The sequence below is a fragment of the Carcharodon carcharias genome, chromosome 30, assembly GCF_017639515.1.
Source record: "Carcharodon carcharias isolate sCarCar2 chromosome 30, sCarCar2.pri, whole genome shotgun sequence".
In the NCBI taxonomy this organism is placed as follows: Eukaryota; Metazoa; Chordata; class Chondrichthyes; order Lamniformes; family Lamnidae; genus Carcharodon; species Carcharodon carcharias.
Genome location: NC_054496.1, coordinates 15,398,760 through 15,410,110, shown reverse-complemented (window position 1 = coordinate 15,410,110; position 11,351 = coordinate 15,398,760). Strand labels below are relative to the sequence as shown.

At 46.5% G+C, this 11,351-nt stretch overlaps 1 protein-coding gene across 3 annotated transcripts in view; it reads right to left on the bottom strand.

The window, feature by feature from the left end:
• Window positions 1–5,296: 5,296 nt before the first annotated feature.
• Window positions 5,297–11,351, bottom strand: part of LOC121271376 (zinc finger SWIM domain-containing protein 4-like) — a 91,516-nt gene continuing 85,461 nt past the window's right edge. For all 3 annotated transcript variants that reach the window (XM_041177347.1, XM_041177349.1, XM_041177348.1), the window contains 2 exons: window positions 9,934–10,015; window positions 5,297–8,438 (listed from right to left, as the gene is read on the bottom strand). In XM_041177347.1, the coding sequence (XP_041033281.1) occupies window positions 7,576–8,438; window positions 9,934–10,015 (945 nt within the window). In that variant the 3' untranslated portion in view covers window positions 5,297–7,575. The remainder of the gene's footprint in view (window positions 8,439–9,933; window positions 10,016–11,351) is intronic.

Sequence of the window (11,351 nt, the reverse complement as noted above, 5' to 3'; positions counted from 1 at the left end):
CAAGACATTCAGTTTCCTCCTTCTCACAACTTTGCTCAGCAAAATGCTCTTTCAAAAAGAGCTTAGGATCAGAGATTAGAGCAGGGGTCACCGAGCCCATCAACAAGGGACACCTACACTCACCACCCTATGGGCCTAGTGCTGGAAAATGGGGTTAGACTGGTTAGGCACTTGTTTGACCGGCGCAGACTCGATGGGCCGAAGGACCTTTTTCTGTGCTGTAGACCTCCATGACTCAATGACCCTCTTTATTCAAATAACACTTCAACCTCTTATCTGCATCTTGAATTCCATGAGAGAGGTTTGAAAATTTTTAGATCAATTTAAACAAAAACTAGGAAGAGAGCTGTTATCAGTAAGCGACGGTGAAGCTATTGCATTGTCATTAAACTACTGGTTCATGAATATCCTTCAGGGAAGGAAATCAGTCAACCATACCTAGTCTGGACTATGTGACTCCAGTTCCACATTGACGTAGTTGACTCTTAACTGCCCTCTGAGGGGGATCAAGTGTGCCCAGTTGTGCCAAACGCAAGACAATTAGGAATGGGTGGTTAATTTGCATCTCGCCAGAATATTAATTGAAAATTTTGTTATTGTCACGATACAGCAGCTGAGAACGCTGCATCTAACATGTTACACGGCACTGGGTTCAACCAAGTGCTTGTGTATTTGAGCGCCGGGGGATTCAGTAAATTCTGATCCAAATCCCTCCCTACACAGGTATTGCAATGTTGCAGCTAGTAACCTTCTGTTCTTAGCCATTCTTAGTTTTAAATGTCGATTCCAATCATTGCTACAGTCCTGGCTCAGATGGTCGTTGAGAGTTAGCACAGTTCACACACTATTCTCTACATGGAGTGACACCAGGAAACAGATACTGCAGTAAGATGGAGGACGGAGAATTAACAACTCTTGGGAAAGTGGGTATTTGGGGACAATGAATGAGAGCCGGATTAGGTTTAGAGTCCAAATAGTTGAACAGCACATTAAAATTCCCCCAAGGTGTACTAATCTTTCCATAGCCATTTTGAAGAGAGCAGGGTAGACTTTCTAAAGATGTAAAATGCAGACTGGGACTCCCGCTGGGGGTCCCCAACACACAGTTAGTTGCAACCCAAAAGAGATTTTACAAATATTGGCCAAGACACCAGGGTGAACTGCCCTACTCTACGAAATAGCGCCATAGGATCTGGTCCATTCACCGGAGAAGTTTAACACCTCAATATTAAAAATGGCACTTCTGACAGTGAAGCATTCCCTTAGTACTGCACTGGGAGTGTCAGCCTGGATTTTGGTGCTCAGAGTCTGGAGCAGGATTTGAACCCGTGGCAGACCGACTCCGTGCAAACAACTGAGCCATGGCTGACAGCAAGCAAAGGGAGAAGAGGGAGGTAAAGTGTTAAAGCTTGGATTAGACTGTTGCTGCCTTCAGCAGACTTGAGGGGAGCTGTGGACCTCTCCAGACTGCCTGCAGTGATGCTCAGTGTTAAGTATTCTATAAAAAAGGAACCCATTTCAGGTTTTCCTTCCCCTACAGTTTAAACTTGCTTGTAACAAGCAGCAGTCTAAACATATCAAACACCAACTAGCAAATTTGGCCTCCACTGAAACACAGGGTCATCCAAACATCCACCAGCATTACTCACTCACACTATCGTCATTGCTGTTCACCAGACAATGCATGCCCTCATGTTTGAATCACCTCTCATTCAACATATTTCTTTATGCTCTCCCAGTTTTACCACCTGTCACAGGCGCACTGGAAGGATTTACAGGCTGATACTCAACTTGTTTGGCCACACCTTCCTTGGCCATCAAGTCCTGTGTTGGGACTCCAACCCAGAGCTTCCAGCTCAGTAAAGCCCTGAAAATGGTTGAAAGACGACGACAAGGTTAATCCCTAGCATCAGTCGGCTGAAAATGGAGAAGCTTGGGATGCCAACTTTTTTTTCCCCCCCAAACGAGTGACTAGTCGACGGTATAGAGGTGAATCCAATCACTGCCAAGTTAAGTGACAGGACCACAAATCAGCAAGTTTAAAAAACGACCACAATCAGTAAAGGTGTGCTTCAGCACATGCGACAACCGACTTAGGAGTGAAATCGTTTAAATAGTTGGATGCACAGGAGGGTAGGAACACTTGATGTACCAACAGGCCCTTTGTACCAAAGCAGAATAATAAAGGTTAGGATAAAGGCAAAATATTGCAAAATTTTGCCTTAACAAGAAACTTTGTCTCTTTCTTTCAGGTGCTAAGGAATGCAAGCTCCAACAACTCATTGATACCAACGCCCATCCAGGACCCTCCACCCCTTCCTGTCCCTCTGATCCTATCCCATCTTCTAATCCTAGCCCCGGTCATGTATTGACCATACCCCCTGACCTTCACCTCTCTGGTGCTGCACGTTCAGTGCTCGGCAAAGGACTCAGTTTCACCCTCACCTCAATCAATTCCGGTCTTGGCACGATACTGAACTCTTCTTCCGCTGCCTTCGCCTCCGTGCCCACTTCTCTGGGCAGGAGTCCTCTCCCTGCTCAACGGATCCTTTCACCCACCTTCAGGATTCTCCCTCCACCTGGACCCCTCCCTCTGGCCTCTTACCTGCCCTTGATCTTTTCATTGAGAACTGTTGGCGTGACATTGGCTGTCTCAATTTCTCTGCTCCTCTCACCCACTCTAACCTATCTCTTTCTGAACTTGCCACACTCTATTCTCTCAGATCCAACCCTGACTTTGTCATCAAACCAGTTGACAAGGGTGGTGCTGTTTGTTGCCTGGCGCACTGACCTCAACTCGAAGACATTTCCTCCTACCTCCCCCTGGACCATGACCCCACCACTGAACATCAAGCCATTGTTTCCAGGACTGTCACTGACCTCATCTCCTCAGACAGCCCACTTCTACCTTCTCCCCAAACCCACAAACAGGACTGTCCCGGTAGACCAATCGTGTCAGCCTGTTCCTGCCCCACGGAATTCATTTCTTGCTATCTTGACTCTGTCCCCTCTCCCCTTGTCCAGTCTCTTCCCACCTACACCCCCGATTCCTCTGATGCCTTACATCATCTCAACAATTTCCAGCTCCCTGGCCCTAACTGCCTCCTCTACACCTCCATCCCCTACCAGGATGATCTGAGGATTCTCCACTTCTTTCTCAAACAGAGGCTCGAACAATCCCCATCTACCACCACTCTCCTCCGTCTGGCTGAACTTGTTCTATCACTGAACAATTTCTCCTTAAACTTGTCTCACTTCCTCCAAATAAAAGGTGTGGCTATGGGTACCAGCACAGGCCCCAATTATGCCTGTCTCTTTATGGGGTATGTGGAACATTCCTTGTCCCAGCCCTACTCAGGTCCCCTCCCACAACTCTTTCTCCGGTACATCGATGGCTGCTTCAGTGCCGCTTCATGCTCTCATCTGGACCTGGAAAAATTTATCAATTTTGCTTCCAATTTCCACCCCTCCATCACTTTCACATGATCCATCTCCGACACTTCCCTTCCCTTCCTTGATCTCTCTGTCTCAATTTCTGATGATAGACCGTCCACCAATATTCATTACAAGCCCACTGACTCCCACAGCTATCTTGACTACAGCTCCTCACACCCCACTTCCTGTAAGGACTCCATCCCATTTTCAGTTCCTTCACCTCAGTCATATCTGTTCGGATGATGCCACTTTCAAAAACCGTGCTTCTGACACGTCTTCCTTCTTCTTTAACCGAGGTTTTCAACCTATAGTGGGTGACAGGGCCACAACCGTGTCCGACCCATCTCCCGCACCTCTGCCCTCACACCTTCCTCTCCCTCCCAGAACCATGATAGGGTCCCCCTTGTCCTCACTTTTCACCCTGCCAGCCTCTACATTCAAAGGATTATCCTCTGCCATTTCCAGCATGATGCCACCACCAAACACATCTTCCCTTCGCTCCCTCTGTCAGCATTCCATAAGGACCATTCCCTCCGGGACACCCTGGTCCACACCTCCATCAACCCCAACATCTCAACCCCCTCCCACAGCACCTTCCCATGCAGCCGCAGAAGGTGCAACACCTGCCCCTTTACTTTCCCCCCTCCTCACCGTCCAAGGGCCCAAACACTCCTTTCAAGTCACTTACCTTAATTTGGTCTACAGCATTTTCTGCTCCCAATCTCCTCTGCATTGGAGACACCAAACGCAGACTGGGTGACCGCTTTGCGGACACCTTTGGTCTGTCCGCAAGCATGATCCAGACCTCCCTGTCGCTTGCCATTTCAACACCCCACCCTGCTCCCATGCCCACATGTCCGTCCTTGGCCTGCTGCAACATTCCAGTGAAGCTCAACGCAAACTGGAGGAACAGCACCTCATCTTCTGACTAGGCTTTACAACCTGCTGGACTTAACGTTAAGTTCAACAACTTCAAACCATGAATTCTCTCTCTCCCTCTCTCCCCATCCCCACCCTTTTTTTCTATATTATTTTTTACCCACTTGTTTTCATTATTAAATTTATTTCCATTTTTATTCATTGTTTTATCCCCAGCTTTTAGCCTATTTTCGATCTTTTTCCCACCACCGTTCCCTCCCCCCGCCCATCTGTCACTTTCCAGAGTGCTTACCCTGGTCCGGCCATTATCACATCCTGCTTTCCACTCTTTGTGTCACCATTAGCACCTCCTTTAGCCAGAACCACCACTATTAGCAACCCCGTGACCTTTTGTTTATGACATCTTTTACAACCTCTCCTTTGCATCCACCTATCGCTGGTCTTCTATCCAGCTTCATTTGTCCCACCCCCCCACTTAAACAGTATATATTTCACCATATTTATACTTCCCTTTAGCTCTGAAGAGTCATATGGGCTGGAAACGTTAAATCTGTGTCTCTCCACAGATGCTGTCAGGCCTGCTGAGTTTTCCAGCATTTGTTTTTGAACGAAGGTTAGGAATTGGACTGCTACTTCGGTGCAGCACGAGAGAATGGAGGTGGTCTTGTGGCACAACGGGTAACATCCCTGTCTGAGCCAGAAGCCCCAGGTTCGATTTCCACTCCAGTACTTACGTCCAGGGAACATGGCCAAACGGATTGCATATCAAACGGTGAATCCTTCCAACACACGCCAGTGGAGAGTGGCAAGAGCAGGAGAGATTCCTGGTCAGCCACGCGCTGCAAAGAAAATTGAAGCTTCTACCATCATTATTCATAGCCCCGGACTACAATGCATGTAAAAGTGCATTTTGCCACAGCAACTCGGACTCAGGGTAATATAACGCACCACAGTACGAGAAAGAAAACTACCAATGCGGCAATTCAACGTCTTAATAGGTCTATTTCTCAACAGTGAAACCATTTACAAACTTCAATAAATATTTAACAAAAAATTTGGAATACACTGTACAAAAATCAAGAGCAATTAAACTGACCAGCAGCTGTTTTAAGTTTGTCCCTACAGCTGTGCAATACATCAAAAAATTTAAAGATGACACTGCTTTGCCCACAAAAGAAATTCAAGTACTGTATTACACATATTCCATAAATTAAAGGTTCTTTTAAACTTTCTTTCATATTAATTTGACAAATAAAATACTATTTACAAAATGTTTCCTCCTCCTTCCCTGAGATTGGGCTCAGTCACAGCACACACAGGTTTACATTTAAAAAAAAAACACATGCGCCTGATCAGAATGGCTTATTGTTTTTCTTTTCTTCCTTTCTTTTTTTAAATTCAAGTTTGGCAGGAGTTTGTTGGCGAGAGAGAAACGCAGAGAGAGAAAGAAAGAAAGAGACGCGCGTGCGCGCACACACACACATATATATACACATACAGACAGCAGTGGAAAGAGGTATACGTCAAGAGGAGATTTTGGTATAGCAGGTAATGTGGTTATCTGCTGGGGTCTCCGGGGTGATTTTTTTGTTTTAGTTTTTGGTCGACGTCTGTGCATTTTGAGCTGGCTCGAGACCGGGGCAAGTGGGGTCAGAGAATACCAGATGAAGGGAATTCGATTTCCTGCACATGCTGGCTCAGGCCTTCCACATGCATCCCAACTATCACACACTTTTTACTTATTTAATTCTTGAAGGAGACTATTCCCTTTGACAAGCTCATTGCAAGGAGCTAAAATCTACAGCTTCAATTAAGACTGCTCTGCACATTTTCTGAAGAGAGGTACAGGGAAACTACTACAAAAAAAAACAAACAGAATCCTTTAACCACCTTAAGTTGGTTTGGGTTGGGGGGGGAGGGGGGGTAGTGTTGGGGAGACACCTAAATAAAACAGCTTGTATTTCACAGCCCTGTAAGTCTCTTCTGTGAACAGCATTTTGCAATAGAACGGCAGCATTTCAACCCTACTTTAGGGGTTTAAGATGTGCAAGCAACCCCATTTTAAAAAAAGCTCCTTTTTTGGGGGGAAAATGGTGGTTAGAAGGCTTCGGGGAAGGGAAGGTTTGCTCAGTGGTGTCTCCATTTAGAGAGCCCAAACACAATCCAAACCTTATGGGACATGGAGGGTTTATGTCAGGTCATTTGTAAATGTTAAAGTTACACAGAAAAACAACTGTTTGAACAAAAATCCTAAATGGATTGAATTTTGAGAAAATTGAAATATAAAAATACTGTTAATTAAGAGAGTGAAATCTAAGCTGTGCTTGGGAATGGAACACTTCTATTTTTGGCACTGTGTCAGCATCACATTCGAGAGAAGAGAGAGAGAGAGAGAGAGAGAGAGAGAGAGAGAGAGAGACAGACAAAGACAGAGATGCAGAGCAAAGGGTGCTCTTCCTGACACTCAACTTTGTAAGGGCACCCTCCTATTGTGCCAGTATGAAATTGCCCCCTTTCCTATCACTGGCCATTGCAATGCACTCCCAAGAAAGGGGATTCCGTTGCAGGCGGGTGGTAGTGGGGGAAGGAGGCTGAAAACCCGTCTATAAACATCCCACCAGAGTGAGATTTACACAGGACTCTTCCTAATGAGGGTCCACCACTCTAGGTCTTATTATAGGTGGGGTGAAATACTCCATTATAAATTCTTTAACCATTAGGCAACCAAGTGGAGAGTATGCTCAATGTATGGATTTAACCACACACCTCCACCCCCCCCCCTCATCAAAATTATGCCTCCAAGCAGGTACTGCAAAAGAGCACCTAGCAGCATACAATCGCTTCACAAGTAACTGCAACAAAGCATACAACTAACACTCAGGGTCTGTGAAATGACAGGAGGCCTTCAGCCAGGGTGACCCACTCACTGGAAGTTTAGCATTCACGTGCCAGTCTGACCCATTCCAACCCCCACCCAACCCTTTAAACACTGGCAGGCCCAGTTTCTTAACGCCAGTACCCCTCCTGCCCCTGACAAGAATCCTGAAGCTGGAGGGCATTTTAAGCTCCACTCTTGGTAGATTTGCAGACTGGACGCCAGGGCAAGCTCCTGGAGGTCAGCTGATAAGCGTCTGTTTTCAGCCACGGAAATACTGCGTGTGGAATGACTTGGTAGGTTTGTGCCTCTTTCTCGCCTTTTAGAGAAAAAAAAAGGGCTTCACTGCAACATAGGAAGACTTGGGACAGGCGGAATCCCGAATTTCAGCCAAAGCGTTCTCGAACCAGCATCATGAGCTTTTTCTTGCCCTTGTAGGTCTGTTTGAGGTTGTCTATAAACTGTGTAAACTGAATGTGCCCATCCTGAGCCATCAGGAAGGTCTCCCGAGCTTTGCTGAGGAATTCTATGAACTCGCCATAATGGCGGGGGCTGATGTGTGTCAAGCGCGAGTGCGTGGTGCTGATGTAAGCGTCGATCGTCGCGTTGAGCAGCTGGCAGAGCGGGGCCTTTTCTGTCGACATGAGCTTCCCAGAATTCCTCCGGCCGGGAACGCCAGCCAGGCCAGGGGCAGACATAGTCCACCTCCTCAGGATGTCCGACAGCACGGGGGCACACTGCACGCTCTTGATGACCAGCGGCACTATCGCAGCCAACTCATTCTTGCCCAGCGAGTGGCTCAGGGAGCAGGCCCACAGGACGTCGTTGATGGCTGTGTGCGTGTCCTGATTGTAGGCGACGTTGAGGTGGGAGAGGGCAAGGCTGGCCATTTTGTAGGCCCGAATCGGGAAGCCTCTGTGCTCCATGTATCGAGCGATGGTGAATAAGTGAGAGTAGCTCATCCCCGTGGAGGCAGAGTCCAGGACAATCTGGTACGCGGTTTCAAAGGCTACGTGGTTCTTTTCGCACAGCGTTAGAGCTGAAAGTGCGCAATTCTGAGGGTCCTTCATTGTACACTGGAGTGCAAGTGTCCGGGCACAACTATCTAGCTCCTCGCGTTGGGTATAGTCCAGGTTCAAGCGCAAAACAGTGGCATGAGATGTTACCGTGGCAGCTACGATTGTAGTTGCTTCAGTTGGAGTGAAGAGAGAATACCAATTCTGCATTATATTCATCAAGGCACAGACACCTGAAAAGATATGAGACAGATTCCTTAATAAACACTGCTGGCGAGTAAGGTTTAGGATTTCTACTAAAATATAGGCAGGCTCCACAAATAAAGAGTTTGAATCTATATATAGTGCCATTCACAACCTCAGGGACATCCTGATGCTCTTACAGTCAAATGAAGTAGTTCTGAAGAAGTGTAGCCACTGTTGTAATGCAGGAATCAGGCCAGCCAATTTTGCACTCAAGGTCCCAAAGATAGCATTCAAATAAAAGACCAGGTGTGAACTGTTTAGGTGTTAGCTGTGGGATAAATGGTGGCTGCAAAGTTTACATCTACCAAAGAGGTTCAGAATGGTTTAAAATCCCATCTGAAAGGCCGTCTCAAGAACTGCACTGGGAAATCAACATAAGAAACAGGAGGAGTAGGTCATTCAGCCCTGAGAGCCCACTCCACCATTCAATATCAAGGCTGATCTTCAACACCAATTTCCTGCACTATCCCCATCTCCCTTGATGTTTGCATTATGTAGAAATGTACTGATCTCAGTTTGAACATACTCAATGACTGAGCCTCCACAGCCCTCCAGGGCAGAGAATTCTGAAGAGTCACCACCCTCTGAGTGAAGAAATTCCTCAGTCCGAAATGGCCTGCCCCTTATTCTGAGACTCTGTCCCCTGGTTCGAGGCCCTCCCCGCCAACCCAAGGGAAACATTCTTCCTCCATCTACCCTGCCGAGCCCTGTAAGAATTTTATATGTTTGAATGAGATGACCCCTCATCTTCTGAAATCCAGGGAATAAAGGCCTAGTTTATTTAATCTTTCCTCACAGGACAACCCCTCCCTCCCAGGATTTAATTTAGTGGGCTTTCCTTGCACATCCTTTATGGCAAGTTTATCCTTCCATAGATAATGAGAACACAATAGTTAAGGTATCAATCTGGGTTTTGTGCTCTAATTTCTGCAGTGTCACTTGGACCGACTACACACTCGCTCAGTGGTGAGTATGCCATGGCTATCACTGGTTCAGAGGTAGCATCTCTTGGAGGAATAACAAGAAGGCCCAAGGTTAAATCTGGTTGACCTCAGTTGGGCCAGTATCACAATTAATTACAATATTCCTTGGTTATATATAAATCGCAAGAGCGAGCGCGAGGGCCCTTTGCTCAAGGCTGGTGCTGGATGCCAGGCAAGAAGGAACTAGTCTTACCCATCATGTGCACATTAGTTGAATTGCAAGGCCATAAGCATCAAGGTCACACAAATGACCATTTGAGTATTGTACTAGAAAACAAGCATTAGCTATGAAACTGCAGCCCAGAATGAGGGAGTAAGTGTTTCCAGGATCTGGTAGATTGCACATGATGCTTTTTACCTGGTGGTTGACTCTTAACTGCCCTCAGAAATGCAAGCCATGCAGTTCAAGGGCAATTAGGCATGAGTAACAAATGCTGGCCTTGCCAGGAACACCCACAGCCCATGCAAGAATAAATAAAATTACACACTTGTTACTTACCAACTTCTGTAGCACAGCTCACCAGCCAACGGACCATCTCACGACGACGCCAGTTCATGGTAGACAGCGTCATTCTCATCACCTGTAGGTGGGAAGTACATCCACAGTCAAGCTACAATAAAGGGGCATTAATACAAGATCTGATAATGTAGAAGTAAAATCAGACCTCGTTTTTAAAAAAACAGAACTTCGGGGGCCTCATTCAATTTCATAGAACAATGCCAGTCTGTTGAAAGGTTACACACACTGCACATAGGGTCATGACAGTGGCCAGGAAAGCCTCATTACAGAGCACAGCACAATGATCTCTGCCTCCAACACTGAGACACAGGCTCACCTACTAAGGAGGTCATACTTTCAGCAGTACAAGCTGAAAAACGGGGCTGTACACTAAACCGTACCCCAACCACTGCAACATTAAAAATTCCAGGGATGAGGGAGCATGGCACACAAACAGCCCAATGACCAAGTTGACAGACAGCTCATGCCAATTTCCCTAGCAAACTTCTGCACAACAAAGTTCTCTCTCCAAGCTCACTCGGGAAAGGGTGCGCAGCATGGAAGTGTTCCGGTAAACGTTTACAATATCTTGCCAGGTGCAAGGGCAGGTGATCAGATTTTAACAAGTCATATCTTTGAGCTCATTCTGAAACAGCACAAAATTTCACCATCCTGCACACACCCTCCTGTAACCCACCTCCCAAAATCTGCAGGTCTGAAATGCACAAAGCCATTATTCCTCAATAGGTTTCAAATTCACTGCAACTCATTTGACCTCAGTGCTGCCCTACACAATGTTGGGAGGTTCTCGAAGTTAAAACATCTACAGGAGTTGAGGTTTGGAAATTATCAACCACACTTGAAGCAACTCAGATTGTGCAAGCTCCAAGCTAGTGCTGCAAGCATGGTTTCAAAAACTCTTCTCTTATTGAGACGACAGGATTAGAGCAGGACACTAACTGTGGGCAAGTGCAGTCAATCATCAATCACAGGCAGCTACAGGAGATTGACCTGACTGCAGCAGAAGTCTCAGTTTCTCCCCAGCCCCTTCAAATTAAATTAAGTCTTATCTATTTTTATAGCTTTATACACGATGCAAAATCCTTTTCTCGGTAAAAATGACAGGAGATGCTAGGAGTTAAAAAAAGATGTTTAGACTGTAGTTCACCTCCGGACCCCACTATTCTAACGCTTTCCTGACTGGCTTCTCACCTAGCAACCAACTTGGGTTCATCCAAGACTCTCCTACCCCTAGCCCAAGTCCCATTCGCCCATCACCCCATGCTCACTGACCTACATGGACTCCTAGTCTGGCAACACCATGGTTTTAAAATTCTCAGCCTAGTTTCCCAAATCCTCCCATGGCCTCTCCTTTCTCATCTCTAATCTCCTCCAGTCCCACAGCTCAGGACCTCTGC